The sequence below is a fragment of the Sprattus sprattus genome (assembly GCF_963457725.1).
Source record: "Sprattus sprattus genome assembly, chromosome: 10".
Lineage (NCBI taxonomy): Eukaryota > Metazoa > Chordata > Actinopteri > Clupeiformes > Clupeidae > Sprattus > Sprattus sprattus.
The window spans coordinates 21499523-21518581 of record NC_137908.1 but is presented as its reverse complement, the minus strand read 5'-3'; the positions used below and the strand labels follow the sequence as shown (position 1 = coordinate 21518581).

The 19059-nt window shown below is 41.0% G+C and overlaps 1 protein-coding gene across 2 annotated transcripts; it reads right to left on the bottom strand.

Annotated features, from left to right (window-relative positions):
• Positions 1 to 276: 276 nt before the first annotated feature.
• Positions 277 to 17438, bottom strand: nisch (nischarin). 2 transcript variants are annotated; one of them, XM_080846613.1, is made up of 21 exons: positions 17115 to 17438; positions 16043 to 16126; positions 15761 to 15943; positions 14568 to 14616; positions 14277 to 14440; positions 13249 to 13344; positions 13035 to 13130; positions 12690 to 12842; positions 12276 to 12344; positions 11725 to 11910; positions 11415 to 11543; positions 11149 to 11262; positions 9550 to 9685; positions 7901 to 8013; positions 7704 to 7780; positions 5711 to 7048; positions 5128 to 5314; positions 4102 to 4252; positions 2984 to 3112; positions 2160 to 2321; positions 277 to 1851 (listed from the first exon to the last, which is right to left on the bottom strand). In XM_080846613.1, exons 1-21 carry the CDS (start codon positions 17193 to 17195, stop codon positions 1211 to 1213), a joined length of 4338 nt encoding a protein of 1445 aa, XP_080702739.1. In that variant the 5' UTR covers positions 17196 to 17438; the 3' UTR covers positions 277 to 1210. The 2 variants fall into 2 exon arrangements, with proteins under 2 accessions (XP_080702739.1, XP_080702740.1); XM_080846614.1 differs by having other exon boundaries at positions 277 to 1755.
• Positions 17439 to 19059: the final 1621 nt, after the last annotated feature.

The window sequence follows — 19059 nt, the reverse complement described above, 5'->3', positions numbered from 1 at the left end:
CAAAGACCAAATACACAAAAAATTGGGTAGTAAGCTAAAAGGAAGCGTGACCCTCTGACCTCTGTGGCCTTTTTTAGTTTTATTTGTGGTCTCTGCAGAAGCATTTAAAATGTGGAATATGTGGAAACACCTTAGCCTTGTGCAATTAGCTGTCAGGTAATTCCAGACGTGTGTTGTAGGAAATATATCTCTGCACACTCCATGTAGTTCAAGTGGTTTTCCTTAAACACATTTAATCATAGTATAAAACAGGGGCAGCAAAAAGTATGTGCAAGGACAGTGTGACAATCCCTTCAGCTTCTGACACAATATAGAAAAGCTATGGAAACAAAGAACATCAACGGTGAATGCTCTTTAGCAAATCAATAATTAATAATGCCAACTGTGGGGAGAGGGATGTCACAGGTACAGGGCAATGCAGCTGACAGACTTGTTCCTGTGTTGGTCACATTTAAATTATATACAGTTTAAAGTGCATACTTTAAATTCCTAATGTATAGGTGAATATGTCCACCATTACAGCCCTGAAAAATAACAAAAGACAGTTTGTTGTAATCCACTGTGGAATATAAAAAATAAACCAAAAGGAAACACTGTACGGATGTACAGTTGCTGCACTTATAATACTATCAAAAAATAATAAAACACTTCAAATTATTTGTATTTTAACAAAGGACATATACATATTACATACACAATACATTATCAGAACTTCCATAAACCATTGCTTATGTCCCAAAAAATATTTTGGAATATAATATGACAATACTGATTTAATTGAAATCTCTCTCCCTCTTTTGTGCACACACACAAACACACAGAGAGAACACATGACCCTAGCATCGTTACTATACTATACTGATTGTGCTGATTTGCTTAACCAGGAAGCAGTGGAAAAAATTAAGGAGTGCAAGAAGCCAAAGACAACAAAAAAATATTCTGACTCTGATGGACTCTGTGCAAATTGTAAGGATATCTTTTGAGATGTAAATGGTATAAAGGAAAGAGGCTAGAGTGAGAAGTGTGGTGAGTCTTGAGGCAAGGTAGGAAACTTTGAATTCTGCTAAAGTAAACAAACCAACTGCATGTTTTTACAAACACACATTCGCTTTAAAAAAGTAGTAGAGCAGAACAGCCTTGGGTCCTGCATTTCCAGCACAGTCAACCTTGCATATGGATCCCTCAATGTTCTACGGTTTTGTAGAACAGCTCAGCCAGTCAGTTCCACTGGCAGCTCTCTGCTGCATAGTGCCTCCCATTGCCGAGCCAGCAATGAGATCAGCCTCTCCCGGCTGTCTGCCGCTGGCACGAACACACACCACTGCACCTCTCCATCATCTGGTCCAGCTGCAATCGTGGTCCGTACCGTTCCGTCTCCCACAGGCTGCTCAGAGAAGTGGTCCATGGTGAGGTGGCACAGCAGGTCAGGCCCAGCTGGCACATCATCGAACACCAGTGTGAGTGCCTGTGGGTAGGTCTGGTATCCCATAAGCACACGGTCCAAATCGCGAATGCGCCGTGCATCAGCTAACCTGTATCGTTCACGTTGTGGTGGTTCCTTGGCAAAGTGAGGCAGCGGGTAACTGATATGGTCCTCATCAAGCAAGAAAACGTCAGTGGCGGTCAGGATAAGGGTCTTAGGGAACAGGAGAGGCTTGGGGGTCTGTGAGGGCCCTTGAAGCTGAACTTCAAATACCAATAGATATAGCAGGATGTGGAAGGAACGAGGAGGAGAGCCTTGTGGACCTTTACGCTCTGCAACAACAAAGGTCAGGTCACCTATCTCCTCCTCACTGGGGTAAACAAATTTCACCTTACTGGAGTGGACCAGTTCATAGTTTTCCATTTTACCTGTAAGACATAACAGCATAAGAACTATATTTAGTCTATAGAAACGAAAAGATATAGGAAGTGCAAGTGCTCTCAAGTGCTAAAGTGTTTGAATTGAAGCAAAGAATGCAAAAATCCAGTGTTCTGCTATTGTAATTGGCAGTGAATAAAGCATGCATAGAGCATTGAATCTTACAGAAATACAACACATTCACAAAAAAAGATAGAGCAAAGACAGCAGCCTTTAAAATCATCTACGCAGGAACCGTGACAATAATTTTAAACATATATTTAACAGATATTTAAACTTAATTTTCTTCAGCTTGTACCTGTGCTTTTGTTTCCGAATTGTGCATAGAAATCCTGCTCGGAAGGCTCAGGAGAGGGTACCTTCTCCAACAATGAGAGCACAGTCATGAGCTGCTGTAGGAAACGGTGAGTACCATAGCTGTCCCTGCTCAGACAACTGATGATGTGGTCTGCTGATTGGCCTGTTTTGTCAGAAAAACAAACAAACAAAACCTCACATCACAACACCATTCTCAATACCAGCATTACAGCTGCTATGTGAAAACAACCAACCACCTTTATAATGAAATAAATTCCTTAGTCTAGCAGTTTAATGTTGCTGTGTGGCCCATAAAATGTTAATGCTTAAAAAAAACAAAAGTGTTTTTTTTTGGCGCACTGACGAATCTACTACAAAGTGAGGTAACGGGGTTATCCAGGTAACTTTAAGAGTGACTTTGTTACATCTGATGTGACTTCCTGATTAACCCATACAACGAAAGGCGGATCATTTTCACTCAAGGTATGCGGCAACTTACCCTGCATATCTAAACTGTATCGAGCAGGTTCTTTTTGTGTTTAAGGGGAAACGTCAGATTTTTTCAAACTAGGCCCTTTGTTTAGATCGTTTTGGGTCGAAACTACTATGAAGTTGTAGCTGAAGGTGCTGCCGACAGGTGTCCGACCAGTGGCAACTGTGCGGGACACACAGCTCAAAAACCAGGGGTGTAGAGGCTTACTGACGGCTCAACATTGGATAACGGTCTGGTGTGTCACGGCTTAAGGGTCTATATGTGGACGGTCTGAAGATGTAGCTTAATGATGCACTTGGCAATCTAGCGGCACTGTTACTGACATTACTCACCCACCACTCTGAAGCACTGGTCAAAAAGGCCCACGTTAACGCTGTGCAGATCATCGAGTTTCATGGCAAAGCAGTAAGAGATGATGAAATCTATTTCCGCAATCTCAGAAGGTTGCCAGCTCCATATGTCTGGAGAAGAGAAACCACCACGTAGACAAATACAGTGCCGGAGACATTCAGAAAAGCAATGAAAAAGGTAGAAAGGTGAAGTATTTGTACGTGTCAGCATTTTGAACATGGCTCATGACAGAGTGGTACTGAAAACCAATTTTGTTCCTGCAAACAAACAACTGTCTTTTGCCCAATCTCAATTCTTACCCTTGCCCCTTATCTTCCCCCTTACCCTTGAAGTTGCGCGTTCATGTGAGAGCTAGTGGTGTCTCAATACCCAATTTGATCAAGATTAAGGGATAAGATTGAGGGCTATATGGCCCTTGGAGTTAAGATAATCCGAGACCTTACTTGCTCCTCCCAGGGCTATCCCAGAGCACACAGCGAAACAGGGAATTTAAAAAAAAAACATGGCTGCTTGAAGTGAGGAATATTTTACATGAATAAAGCTATCTACACAACTTTTTATATGTTTATAATGACTCAGTTTGATCTGAAATGTGCTACACAAACGATGCAGAGTATTGTAGGTCTTAACTGAAGCTTTCAAACAGTAGTTTTAGGTTACAGCTAGCGCGTATGCCACCACTCCATTGGATTATATGGTAGCTTGCTAGCTAGATGCTACATCTTCAAGGATGGCGGCAGCAGCTCAGAGGGAGTCCCACAAATGTAATACTTTTTGGCTTATAATTAATTTAAAAATGACGACAGTCTTGTTTCGTGCTCTATACAGTCGTATACATATATATTTGCAACCATGAGCGTTTCGGTGCTCTGGTGGCGTAGCAGCCAGCTGGCGACGATGTATGATGATGTAGCCGAAACCAAATACATACCCGAAACCGAGTGGCGTCTCATTTCATAGGGGAAAGTTTTAAGCCCTTGGCCCTTACACTTGCAAGTGCTAGGGTTAAGACAAAGACAAAGACAAAGAAAAAGGGGCAAGGGGAAGAATCGAGATTGGGCCTTTGTGTGGTACGCTGCATTACAACACTCTCTCTTACGTGCTTGGTCGGTGAGAGTAGAGGCGGTATCATCAAGTATGAAGTAAAGAGCTTTGGTAGACAACATGATGCAAGCAGCCAGCTCCATCTCAGGGGACTTGTAGAACAACACAGAGGACCAAAGAATATGCTTCAGCTCCTCATTCTCTACCTGATCAGACAAAAAGGAAACAAAAAAAGCTTTATGATCATCAGCCATAAAACTGTGTACAATGTGTGAGAAAAGAAAACCTAAGCACATTTTGAGAGTGTTTTTTTTTTTTAGCAGGTTCAGCGGTTACTAGACAAAAAGGCTGCAACCTAGTTTTTAGAGTTCTTAAAATCGTATGAATTCGTACATTGTTTTAAACTTATCAGCTGGTGATTTTTTTCTCTACTCAGGATATTTTCAAAATCCACAGGATGGGAAGAATGCAATTTGTAAATCAGTAAAATTGGAATTTAAATTCTTCTAATACCACAGGAGGACTGGCTATCTGTCTGTTCTGGAAAATTCCATTGTAGACAAAGTCCACAACAGCCATTGGTTTCAGATAGCACTCGGACTACGCTGCACTCCATCTGACCTCAACACTGTCTATTTGGCCTTCCTCAGTTTTTTAGAGTTTAAGAGTTGTAACTCCTGTCATACTATAGTTAGCTCATATGCTACCTCATGAATGTGAAGACTTCGCTTCACAGGTGCAGCACCCTAAAATTATTGTATACATTTCCATATGGATTCATGAACTATGAGTGTAATGGGGTCTAAGTGTAGTGATCTGCAGACAAACGTTTTTGTGCACTGGTTGTTGGGCCTTATCGGGACAAAAAAAGTCCTTGACTGTAATTTTCTTGAGGTAGGATACATAAGATAAAAAAAAAAACATCAGGTTGATGTTTGATGTTTGTGACCAGGAGTGGTTGACTCCCTTCATGTAGTAGAATCGCAGCAGACATGTATTCTCTTCTTCCCCATTAACCCTCTTGTACATAAAATGAGTGATAGAAAGAGGTTGCTAATTGATACAGGTTTTATGTGTTTACCTCAGAAATACTGCTATGGAAGAACTCTACCAGCTCGTCTCCCTGGAGACTGGAGAGATGGTGGAGGGAGGGGGACAGGTTCAGGTGTGGTGGACACTGATTCTCCTCCGAGAGCTTCTGTACGAGTGGCTCAGATGGGTAGTGCACTGAGAGGGTCAGAAGAGGCTTCTGTACCCCAGGGGCACTGCTGAGGAAGAGGCAAAAGAGTGACAAAAAAAGTCTAGAGCAGCACTTTGCGTATGAGGCACAACAGAATTGATCAAAGTTTACTTTAAGCCATTTTAAATATGATGTCCCAACACATCACATGCAGCAAATGAATACAAAGTTTGAGGACATACAATTTCTGTGACAAGAGATGACTATGACGACTGTCCATAGACCCCTAGTTTCAATAAACCTTTGAATACAACACCTCAAGTCTCAATAACACACATGACTGGATTTACACAATTTTACTTTAACTTCAAAATGAAAACAACAATTTATAAAAACTAGATGGTTGGATTTATAAAAAAAAATTCAAGCTGTTTGAATCTTTCAACATTTTGATAGCTGTCCATCAACAGTGTCTTTTGCTCACCTGTTCTTGAGGCCTCTTTGGGGGGCTTTGGTGGGTGGCGAGTGGTGGCTGGACCTCCTGTGACAGTAGCTCTTACCCTGGGCGAAAGCCACAGTCTTAATGTCCCTTAGACCAGTACGGTACTGGCTAAACTGCCGCAGAAACAGGAATTTATCATGAGGAAGGATGAAGACAATTGTGAGCAGCTGAGAGCCTGCCATAAGCTCCAGAATGTGTCCATCATGGAAGCGGTGCGCCGTCAGTGAGTTGTGGCCAGGGCAACCACGCCTGGGGCTCAGCAGAACTGCTGCCAGGGGGACCCGGGTAAGCTGTGAGCAAAGACGCGTACCCTGGCCCTCAGGGCCATCGTGCTCAACCAGCGACAGGAAGTCCACCTTCAGCACACACAGGTGACGGGGTGTGAGGAACAGGATGCAGGGCACTGAGGCTAAGCGCTCTTCCACTCCATCTGTGGTGTCTGCCGGTTCAAACGGACACCAGTGTGAGAGAATGTCGGCATGGGGTCGCGGGTAGCTCTCTGGGCCATGGGGGTCCAGAAGGTGAGCTGCATGACCTACTTTGACTGCACCGTCACTCTCCTCCCACTCCCAGGAGTGGAGATGCTGCCAGAGCAGCTGGGTCACAGACACAGGCCTGCTAGGTGCCTTCTGCTCTATCTGTGCTAGGCTCTTGAGCAGAGCACCCATCTGCATGTGCACCTCCTTCAAGCCCCCACTATCTGCAAAGAAGTGCCAGCGGGTGGCGCTAGAGCTCAACCTGAGTGAGAGGCAGGTATCAGGGACACAGAACCACAGAGCTTCCACATGGGAGTATGGCACAACTATTTCCACCTCCAGGCCTTCCAGCAGCTCAGTCACAGTAGCTGGCTGCTCAGAGCAGCGGATGCAGAGAACAGCAAGTAGATGTTCTGTAAGAACGAGACAGCAGGCTAGTTGACTCACACCTTTCCCCACTCGGATGCAGTGCACCCACAACACTTTAGTGATGTGTTGGTCAGCCAGTCTATCCACAGCCACCTGTCCCTCAGACTGTTCAAACTGTGGGGGGAAAGGAGGGGAGGATGAAAGAGCAGAACTGTCCTCACTGCAGTCTGGCCCCATCTCAAAGTAGCCGTCTCCAGAGATCTGGCCGGCTCCCTGTTCAGTGGGTTCAGAGTTCAGGGCTTCTCCATGGGGACTGGAGTCTCGGTCATTCTGCTGTGCGACCTTGCTGATGAGAGCAGACAACTGCTCGATGAACTCTGGGCTAGCAGTGGTGTAGGACAAGAGCCAGCAGGGCAACACAGGGGTCTGCTGTCTGTCTGTCCACAGGCTAAGGTCCTCTGCACAGCAGCAGCAGCTGATAGGAGAACGAAAGAAAGATTTCAGTTTATAAACTTAGCTGCATCAACCTAAATATCAGCAAAGGAGCTATATAGAATGGCTCACATCTGCACAAACAAATTGAAAAAAAAAAACCTGAACTATTTATGGCTCAAAATGAAGGAAATAATGCAGCAGCTTTGGTCAGTTTGGACTTAAGTAACCTCGAACAAGTGTTCAGAGGTTATGTTTCCATGGATACTAACCTAGATTTTAAAAGTGTTTTTACTGAAAAGCTAGGCTTACAGTTAACATACCCAGGTAAGGTTAAACACGCTATCTGGAATACCTCTACACTGTGTTCACAACACAGAGTTTTTTGAGCACACACTGAACGGACAGAATTTGGCAAAAACTGCATTTGGTTAGAATTGCGGACTGGACCTTAATGGTAAAGATTTATTAACAGTATGCCAATTCTACAAAAGATGGAACATTTGACATAAACACAGTCAGAAATGGTCAAGAAAATGTCAATGTGATGAGTGCTTTAAATTATTGAAGTTATCTAATCATGCAATTTCTAAATAATCACATTTCCTGAAACCCTTAGTTAATATCTACAGTGAAATCAACCAATTTTTTCTGTTTACACCTGTTCCATCAACTTGGCAAGCAGGCCTGCAACATACCTACTAGTGTTGTACTTTAACTGCTGATCAGTGGGTATTTCACAAGACATACAGGGTTCGGGTTGTTGAGTTGTAACCTGCAAAGTATGTTAACTGGAATTTAAAAAAATACACAGTGTACAGGATAAATCCATAAACTGTAGAACAGGGACAATAATTTACAAAAAACATCTATGAAAGTGACAGATTAAAATTACCTGGGGTATTTTCTCATAGGAAGTGTTGTGTGTGTTGCAGCAATTTTTGGCAAGCGCAGAATCCACAGGAGTCATAATTTTGTCAGCAATGGCTTCTTCTTTTAAAAATATTTCTAGAAGCAAAGATATATATATGACTGATTAATCCTGCACCACAGAAAAAAAATCAACTCTGACCAACAATATGCTTATATAACCAAACATGATGTTATGTTAAGCATTCCTGTAACTCAACGGATTCAAGGACCCCTTGTCCAAGTACATACATCGTTGGTGGAAAGGGCTGCAGTATGCACACTAGTAGGTGTTACCAAATTCATTATCTGGGGGAGGAATTAAACTTACAATCAAATAGATAGTTTCTAATTCCCTTTAAAAGTCAGGCCTGTGATTACTATCACAAGTTCACAACATTCCAAATTGTCCTTTTTACCACGTTAGACCATGTTAGCCAAAAAGGCAAAAACAGACTGACATCCGCTTTATTTAGGTTACAGTACTGTTGTATATGAATGATGTTTTACCCGACGAATAAAGTCTTGCTGAGTTTAGATTTGATAGTAGATTATTGTTGGGTGAATTTAAATTATTAAATTAGTAATAACCCAGCACACACCACTAGCTTGGCATCATTCGGCTTGGTATGGCTAAAATAAATTCTGTAGAAGTATTCTGTCAATTATTGGGTTCTTCTTTGTTAAACTGCACAAGCATCTGCGGTTTCCAGCAGCCATTTCTATACTTCAGGCAAAGGGCCAATCTGCCAGGTGGTAGCAGTGTCAACAGGAATACACACATGGATTCAAAACCATATACCATGTCCAAAACAAATGTGTCAAGGTGACAAAGTTTGGCTGCACAGTAAAATGTAACAATTAGCTTCAAATTGAATATATGTGGCTCATTTTTTTTAAAGGTACCAGGAAGACAAAGTCATTGAAAGATGGAAATTAGTTGTGGGTGGGCATAAGTCAACACATTGTGGTTAGGCAATGAGTGCTCTGTCAGTAAGGCAAACTCAACAGGATATACTCCAAGAGCACATGTAAAAAATTAGGATAACAAAAAGCACAGCATGCATGTCAGGGATCAGTGCAGCACAATTATCAGGTTATGGCTCCGCCTTCAATCCAGACCGCACCAAAGGCCACTACCTATCACAGGTACCAGCAGACTGGTTACATGACCTTTCATGTAATTGGTTTTTGGTCGTAAGCACACTGTTCTGTCACTGAAACTCAACATCCAAAAAATGTATATTTCCTTCCCTTACTAGTGAGTTTACTCTAACAGCCAACAAATTTGCCTTCGAAAAACAAACAGCACAGCTGCCAGTTGATAAAGAAGGAGTTGCTAACTGATGTATCAGGGCGATACAGATCTGGTGACATACTACTGCAAAAGCTGTCCTTACACACATGCTTGTCTTTCTCTCTTCTTCACATGGCCATGCGCCATCGAAATTAACAGAGGACTGTACTTATAAGCTACTGAGAATGATATACGTTTAAAAACAGAAACAGCCTAATGTTGATGTGACCTGGAGATGACAGATCTATCAACAGATGATTGTGCAGCAATGCTCCCTGATTAAAACAAGCACAGTTTGTTAAGAGCACCACCCAGCAGCAGGATACATACACGGTTACCTTGGCTGGAGCTGGCTGAGTGGGTGAGAGTGGGAGACTGAGGTGCATGAAGAGCAGCGAGATTAGAGGAAGAGGAAGGATGCGACGGCAGGGGCTGGGTTCCACCACCGGCAGACTGCCTGGGGTCCTCACTGATCTGACAATGACAGTGGCAGCCTTTTCTTTAGGACACAGCTTCAGCCCCAACATAAAGGGGCTTGGCTTAGAAATGTCCACAATATATATCCACATTTACAGAACAAACAACACAGACTTGCTGATGCGTCACCAGTCAGATAACAAAAGGTGAGATGAGTTTAATTAGCAGAATTAAAACTGCCTCTATGGGAAAAATAAGTCATCTTGTCCAATGCTGCTTTCAGGGTCTGAAATAACCTTGACCAAAACTATACAAACAAAAAAGTGAGTAGTATTATTATAGTATTAAACTGTAACGAGCAAATAAAGACTAATGAGCAACTTATATCTTTTTTACGCTTTAAGATTCATATCAGGCTTGCGTTTATTCCCTTGTTCTGAGGGTGGTCTTCAATATGCCGCCACATCTTTGCTCTCAGTTATCAAACTGTCACACTCTGAACACTAAAACCGATTGAATATCCCGTTTTGCATCATTGTTTGGAAAATATCATTGGTTTGTGGGCATTTGAAAAACAGCAAAAGAGGAATTGTTATAAAGCACACTACACCAAAGAAAGTGGGCAACTGTTTCTGCAAATATCACAAAATAATTTGGTCACCATTGTGGTGGGAATCCAAATGTACTCTCCGAGTGAAAAATCGAGCAGCATTTGGTAGGTGCTAATGTCAGACCAAGGCTGTTTGTAAAACATAAAAGTGTGGCAAATATTTCATTTGTGAAAAGTAGCTGCTATTTTCTAGCATTGCTAAAACTGTAGTGCTACACTGTATGGCTCATCAACTGGATCACACAGGGTTCAGACACTAGCCAGAACTTCATGTCGAAGATAATTAAGCTTCTGTAAAGCTGCGTTTCATGTTTATTTATTACAGTCATATATAAGAACATATGATGGTAATCTTTACACTTCTGACTGCAAAGTAAGACTACAGCTACAGAAATTAATCCTACTCTAGATGAAAAAAGGCATCACAAAAATCTGCTTTTCAAGATTTCAGATTTCAACTCCACAATACACAGTACTGCCACTAGGAGGACTAGGAAAGCTGTTTATGGTTTAAGTCTATCACTCGACCACACAAGGTATAGACTGGATGTTTAGTCTCGAGTCACACAGATTCACATTGTTCTGCAGTCTGCTAGATACTCTGTTTCTGGGGAAAAGATGACGATCTTAGCAAGGAAAAGGCTAAACAAAACACATCTTCAGGCAAATCTTCTTTCCATAACCAAAGCTTACCCAGGACAGTTAAAGAGAGGAACTGTAGTGTTTTAAGCCAGCTTTCATTAGAGATTGAAGCAGATACCACAATGTGGATAAACTCACTTTTGACTAAAGCTGTAAATTACGCACTAAGCAGAAACACAACGATTGCTAATTTCGACAGGAAAAGATTGCGCAAGAACAGTGCAACAACAAGCAATAAGCAGCGCCCCTCTTGTGCCCAGCCCCGTACCTTTTTATCACTGTTGGCCATTCTGTCCTTTGCTTCTTTGGCTTTCTGAATGGCTTTCAGGACCTCCACAGTGTCAAGTTCCTTCTCTGTGGTTGCAGTGTGATCCAGGCAGACCTTAAACATGTACAAAAAACACCATCAAGGTTTGCCGTCTGAAGATGAACATTTGTCAGTCGTTCAATTATAATGTAACTGTTACTGTAGCAGGCTGCCTCTGAGGCAACTTTATAACTTAACAACACATGACGAGGCCTTGTAGGCTGTACCTCTGAGGCTCGGTCCCAGAACTGGGCAAGGACTTTTGTTCGGTAGTCTGGAATGATGCACATTGGGTTGTTGGCCAACGAGAGTTTCTCCAAACAAGGGAGCGTGCCTATGGGCTTAATCTCATCAATCTGTGGGGAGTAAGATTACTTAATGCAGGATTTAACTTCCCAACTAGACATGAATACAAACATCACAAGTTCATTTGTAGTGATCCCCTCTTTATGTGGACTCAATAAGTCATACTTCGGGTGTTTTATTGGTACCACACATTACAACTCTGTTAGAAAAGGTACAAACATTTTATAATACCTGTGGTAATTTGTTGCCACTCAAGTCTAAGTTGACCAAGGAGTACAGTTTGTTGAGGCCTGAAAGTGTCTCAAGCTGATTACCAGCCAGATTCAGAGTTTTAATGTTGCCAAGCTTGGTGTGAACCCCTTCTAGAACTGTCAATTTGTTGTAGGACAGGTCCAGATGAATCAGGTTATACAAATGCTGTGTTCAAATGAAAAATAAAAAAGTAGTCAGACATCATTATCTTAAATCCCACAGCTGATGTCTTAAGGCTTCAAGGATGACATTTATAAAAATATAAACATAAAAAATGCTTCTAGGCAATAATGATGTTATTCTGAAAAAAACGAATGTTTATATACAATATTTATATATAACGCAATATACAATGTGTCTTCTATGTGTCTTGCCTCTATTTTTCAGGTTGTTTCATTAACAACAACAACTAAACACTCAGAGCTGAAAAGCAAAATGTAAAGAACGCACAAGCTCACAGTTTCTTCAGAATTCCAGAACCTAAAGGTTTTTTTGACAGACAAAAAACACATTGCACCCAACAAACATACCTGAAGATTTTCCACATGGGATAGTTCATTGTGGCTAAGATCTAAGAATTCTACTTGGGGGATTAATTTCTGAAAGAAACACAGAGAATTGATCAGGAGATTAGTGGGGTATGGAAAGAAAGACGATCAACAATATGAGAGGAGGAGAGACTACAAGACAACAGAAACATTTTCTATTATGCAAATTCACTGATTGTACAGTCATAGAGTACTACAGACAGGAGGACACAGTTGACTCTTGAAAAATCAACTACAGCTCCAAAAGTAAATATGTAAGAAATGTTAATTCTGTATCAATATGATCAACACCGTTCATGCTTTCGTTTAGTATCTACGTATACTTCAATGCTATTGGCCATTGCGCTGGTCATTGGACTATCTGGAAGAAGAAAGAGAGTGTAGAAAATCACTTACAACAGATTCATCAATGCAAGTGATTTGGTTATGGCTCATGTCCAGTGTAGTCAATGTTTTCCAAGTGGGAATGATGGCTGTGACAGGGCAGTCGGTATCCACTCCTTCTGGCGCCCACTGGGCAAATTCAGATGCTTCTGGAACAATTGTATCCTGAGAGATGACAGAATAACAGAATAATGACTTCTTGTGATTAAAGGTTGCCATAATATTGGAGCAACAACCTTATTTGCAGATGGTCTACTTGCTTCACATTAGGTGCCAAGTGTATATTCCTTACCTCACAATCATGTAACATCTGCAGTTATTATTTTTTGAAAATTCATTAACCAAAAGGTAATGTACCTTCATTGATGTTGTAGAGTGGTGGACACTCAGAGTGGCCAGAGTGGGTTTCAAGGAAGGCAACCCACTGATCTGTGCAGAGTCACAGTCACTGATCTGCAAACAATAAAACACGGAAGTCCACACCTTGTTACAGTACAGCAGAACCCATATTATCACCAAAACTCATTAACCTCTGAATAATTAAGGGAAGTTCACAGAGTGTTGTGCCTACCTCAATCTGAAGCAGCGATTTAAACACAGAAAGGTCAAAAAGTAGGCTGTCCTCCTGAATATTGCTTGTGCCCACTGCTCCCTTTGTTCCAGGAATCTGTTAAATGGGTCAACAGCATGGATCAGTTCCCATTCAACAATATGGTTATTCGATTAGTGACATGCAGGCCAGACCTGGCCCTCAAACAAAGTGAGAATGATCATGTTGTACAACAATTACGAAATATGTTGAGTTATTCCAAAAACATTTTGTGACTCCTATTTTGTCTGCATAGCAGTATAGCTAGAAATATTGCACCAACTCACTAAATTATTCTTTGGTTCATGAACTGCTAAACATATCCAAGCAATCCCTTTTCACAATAGTGAAACTAACCCTAGGACTTGACCATCATTTAGCAGCAACATATGGTAAATTGTCAGCAAAGGATAGAGGCCTATTTTAAGATTAAACTGGAGGCATTTAGCTCCTACCTGGCTGCTAACCAGCTTGAGTCTTGTTTCACATGCTCCTGCAATATTTTCAGTCTTTTAAGATGCTAGACCGAATAAATTGATCAAACAGTATAATCAGTTGCAGCCAAAGATATGGCTTGCACAGCAAACGTGAAACATTGTGTTTGAGAAGCCTCCGTCATTATATCAGGTCCAAAAAAAACCTTTAAGTATTCCACTGAACGTTCGTGATTTTTTGTTCTGAAATTCAGGTGTATTAAAGTTGCACCAGTTTGATGTAGCCTTTTCAATTTCCATCCAACTGTGAGCACTCTAAGATAAGCTATGACAGTCCTGAAATCAATTCAACCTTAACGGTAAATCTTCACTGGGCATCATAACTTCCTGCTTACAGCACTGACAAATGCTGTGCAATTACTATTCTTAATTATATTGAGTTACGATAACTATGGAAGTTAAAGTTGTGACTCTTGGTGAAAAATCTATGTTCATTATATTGGCATTCATAATCTTGATAAAACTGCACTCTGCACTAATTGTGTAGCTTCTGGTGTGTGAGATGCCTTGGATCACCTTGAGATATTTCAGTCTACAGGTAAAGTCCAATATATGGCCAAGGTCTGCTTTGGCGTCTCCATTGGCACAGGTGGGTTTGGCAAGCTTAAGCTGTTGAGTGATGGCATACAGCTGCAAGGGCCGCAAGAGAAACACCTCACCAGCTACCAACAGTTGCTCGCCTGCACACAGAGAGAACACACACACAGACAACACAGATAATACACACTTAGTTGCTCATCAAAACACTAACATTTGATAGTCCATTAGATTGATAATTAAGATGTAAAGTAAAAACACTTAGGGTACCTTTGTGAAAAAGTTCCTCAGCCAGTGCAGCAGCAATTCCATTTATTTCCTGTACAAACACAGGGACATTCACAAGGTGGCCAAATCAATGAGGACCAAACACAAACACATTAGCACATAGTCCCACATTCAGGTTTTTTCAGAGCCCATGAGTGGTTAAGTAGTAGAAGCGCTTTTGCTTCAGAATGCCAGTACAAATGTAATGGGCAATGTGGAATACAGAGGAGAGGCATGGAAGAACAGTTCGTCATAACATCTCTAACGAGGGCTAGTTGAATTAGCAGCTCCCTCACATTGAGTATAGACTCCTGTATTCTACCTGCCATACCACCAGATTTGTTCTTGGGTATGTAGCTCAGCATTAAGGGACCCTGAGTATTGGTGGGCCTATGCATGAGAAGCCACACTGACGCACTGTGTGCTGGATTGGACACCATGTGATGGATTGGACACCATGTGATGGGGAAATCCTGTGTGCCAGAGTATATCAGAGCTCTCTTTTCGAAAGTGAGGGGAGTGTGACAGAGCCATCACTACATTTGAGTGTGTGCTCTGCTTGCTGTAGCAACAAGTATGGCTCTTAAAGAGGACCTATTGTGCTTTTAAGGTTTTTCCCTTTCCTTAGTGTTATATAGCTTTTTGTGCATGTAAACAGTTCCAAAGAACAAACCAAAGGGTGTAACTCTCCCCACAGAATCAACTTTTCTCAACTGTCTGAAATGCATTATTAGAATTCAAGCCCTTTTGTGTTGTTGTAAGATGATGCAATCTCATAACACAATCCACATATAACACAACACAATCCTTGCTTGCAAAAACCTAGTGGCCATTTCTATCTTTTCTAACACCATTAGCATTCAGAGTGAACACTTTCACCAGGTAGTTTGAAATATTCAGTTTTATTGGAGTTTAACTGTAGTATCATCCCCTTTTGCAGAAAATGTCCACTTTAGCCCAGACTTGTACCAATAGACCAACACATTAAGCAACCTTCATTGGATACTGGTTCATTAGAACCACAACACCTCAATATCCTTGTGACTTCTGTGTACCATTTGACATGCAACCAGTGTTTGCTTTTATGTGTAAATGTATGTAATTGTACAAACTGTGTCTAACTATAAATATTGTTTGTGAAACTTCCCAACAAAAACGAACGGTTAGCATTAATAAAGAAAAAACAAATCACTTACATATGAATGGAAATGCAGAAAACAAGACAGAACTTTGGGTGCAGCCACGGGAAAGCGGGCAAGCAGTGTCTGTAGATACACCTCAAGCTCTTTCTGCCTTTTTTCAACCAGGCTTTTGGAGTTTTTCCCAATGATCTTCTTTGGTGGTAAGAGGTGTTTGTCAATTTTTTTCCCAGCAGTGAGCTTTGAAAGAAATAACTAGTTAAAAACTAGCACAGACAGAATATTCACATTCATATGATATAGCTGATCAAGAACAAGAGGGGATTAAAACACACTCACCTTCTCATGCAAATCATGGAAATCGCTGTAGCGGTGTTTTACGATCCACTTGTGCTCTCCTACATTCACCTCAATTATGTAAACCTAGATGTCAAACCTGATGTTACAGCATACAGTAACAAAGCATGGTGGCCTCCTTAACACTGGAGCAACAATAACAGCATAATGCCTTCGTTTACATTTTTAAATTAAGAGGTTCCAAGCAGTTAGAAGTCAGCATTTTCACACAAAGGCTACCACACACTACATGATCTGCTCAGTCTGGTGACTGGGACCCTCTGGCCTCTTGTTTATTTACTACATCTTTGATATCTTGTGATTACAACTGACGGAACAGAACACAATGACTCTTAATGTCCCAGACTAAGGGGCAAAACCTGGCCAAGACGCTCAGTTTCAGTTGAACAGCATAGATGTACAGATCTGGTTCGTTTTTCAGACCAAATCAGTGGTCAAATTGGTTTGTAGTCGTCTCAGAATGCACATAAACCAAGACTGCAATTCATAACTTTCGCTAGTAAATAATAACACTCTCTCGCAGTTCCTTTAGCGTTACACCAAGTTCACGGTTGTAAAAAAAAATGAAACAATAATAATACATAACAAATAATACAAGTTTAACAGGGGGGAATGTCTCAGATCTACAGTAGGGTTAAAATAACTTTACAAATATCACAAATGACTCATAAAAATACACCATAGATGTGACTAGACCATTTTTGTTTCCTATCTGCTAACGTTGCGTCCAAAGAGTAACGTTAGCGTGCTAGGTATTATGTAACGTTATCAACAATAGAAGCTGAACCTTTGGTTAGCAAATAAGACAGCTAAGTTAGATGTAGCTAACTGCTAGCAACGGCAAGCTAACTGCTTGAAAATGTAGCAGTTTCATACATAAACAATATCGTTAATGAATTGACAACTGAAATGGTCTAACAAGACACAGACGAACTCTACCCATTTCCGTTTGTTCAACTAACGCTATCTTACTTAGCTAGATCACATACCTAGCTAGACAGGTTAGTAAGCTACATTTAGCCAATGTCAACTCTAGTTGAGGCAATAAACCTACGGTGTAGTTGTCGACGAGTTCTGATCCCACGATGCAGATCTTCTTCTCCACGTTGTCCTCTGGGTATTTTGCACAGTCCATAGCGAAATGTTACTGAAAATAACCATACACACACAGAAAAACGAACTGTGTAGCCCGTGTAAGTAACGCCTCTATGGCTGGTCTCAAGCGACACAGTGCAGGTTTTCGTCCTTCTCCATCTCTTTTACGATTTTCAAAGAGAAGTGCTATTTCAAATCTAGCATTCTCTAAAACTGACAAGGTGTCATTGCTTCATCGAGTGTTTGTCTTGAGGCTATATATTTACATCACTGATTTAATCAACCCTCGGTCCAATGTGTCATGGCCAGCTGACTCAAGAACGGCGGGTACAATATCCGGTCCCCATTCAGGAGTTGTTGGGCCACATCTTCCGACACACTCCAAAATATCAAGTCAAAACCTTGGTGAAATCTGCTTTGGAGCAGTGTCACGCCAAAAAAATGTAGGTGTCCAAATTGCATTTATATGCATTAGGCTAACAGGGACATGCTACACTACACTTTGTTGTGGTCCTGATCAGTTCGGAAGCCTACCGGAAAATGGTTTAATAACGAAAGTCTGCTTGTATTTCAAAATAGTCCAGAACATATGCCCATTTCACATAAAGGTTTAAGATGAATCCAGCCTATTTCAGCTGATAAATAACGCTGCTTTCCCCGTGGTCTAACGGGTTGCATCAGTGGCTATCACCCACGATGTTTAAGTTTAACTGTCTGTCTGTCATGTTGACATGTAATGTCTGTGTCAATGCCCAATCGTAGTAGTTACCCGATAGTAGTCGCGCATGCGTAGTAGTTACCGGATCGTAGTCGCGCTTGCTTCACTTTGCGACACTGCTATCTTAGCCAACATGTCTATGGTTACAACGAGCCAGGTATTCCACCAAGGTTTATGATGTTAAGCTTCATGTTTATTGAATTATTAGTTAAGCAGTGCATTCATTACTAGTAACAGTTATACAAAATAGCCCCATATGTTGATGTTGAGCCTTATGCTGTTAACCGTTTACAACACAACTAAATATAACTTAAATGTACCCGTATTATGCGTCAAGACCAGCCCCATATGTTTACGTTGAGCCTAATGCTGTTAACCGTTTACAAAATTATAAAACATTACGTTAAACTAGAAAATGCATTTCCTGAAGGAAATACCAGTGCATGAAATGCAAAGGTTAAGAAAGGAAGAAGAAAAGAAAGAAGAGTGAAAGAAGGAAAGACAAAAGGAAAGAAGAGTGAAGAAAGGAGAGAAGAGTGGAAGAAGGAAAGAAGAAAGGAGAGAAGAGTGAAAGAAGGAAAGAAGAAAAGAAAGAAGAGTGAAGAAAGGAAAGAAGAGTGTAAGAAGGAAAGAAGAAAAGAAAGAAGAGTGAAATAATGAAAGAAGAAAGGAAAGAAGAGTGTAAGAAGGAAAGAAGAAAAGAAAGAAGTGTGAAAGAAGGAAAGAAGAGTGAAGAAAGGAAATAAAAGTGGAAGAAGGAAAGAAGAGTGGATGAAGGAAAGAAGAAAGGCAAGAACAGTGGAAGAAGGAAAGAAGAGTGAACAAGAGTGCCTCTGGATGAAGAGATAAAGAGAGAGTGAAAATATTGAAAAAAGGAGATAAAAATGGAGTGAAGAAGAGAGATTGAGTGTGAGAGAAAGTAAACTGAGAGAGAAAGATGGAGAGATGGAGAGAGAAAAAAATAGAGAATGGATGGTGTCTTAATGTTCCTAGTTACAGTTAAATTGAGAGGGACAGAGGAGAGATTCCTTGGATTTGGCGCAGGTGTCAGTGAAGCACAGGTGCAAGCCAGTTTAAAGACCCTATTATGATGTCATAATGGCCCAATGTAAGTCAATGGGAGACATTTATATTCGTTTTTCTTTAATATCTTAAAAAGTATAAAGTTTAGAAAAGTGAAAAATAC

Coding starts and splice junctions, on each gene's coding strand:
- nisch (XM_080846613.1), bottom strand. CDS start 17,195: ATGGACTGTGCAAAATACCCAGAGGACAACGTGGAGAAGAAGATCTGC. Junction 12,843..13,034: donor ACTCTACAACATCAATGAAG/GTACATTACCTT, acceptor GTCATCTCTCAG/GATACAATTGTTCCAGAAGC. Junction 2,322..2,983: donor CCAGTGCTTCAGAGTGGTGG/GTGAGTAATGTC, acceptor CTGACAAAACAG/GCCAATCAGCAGACCACATC.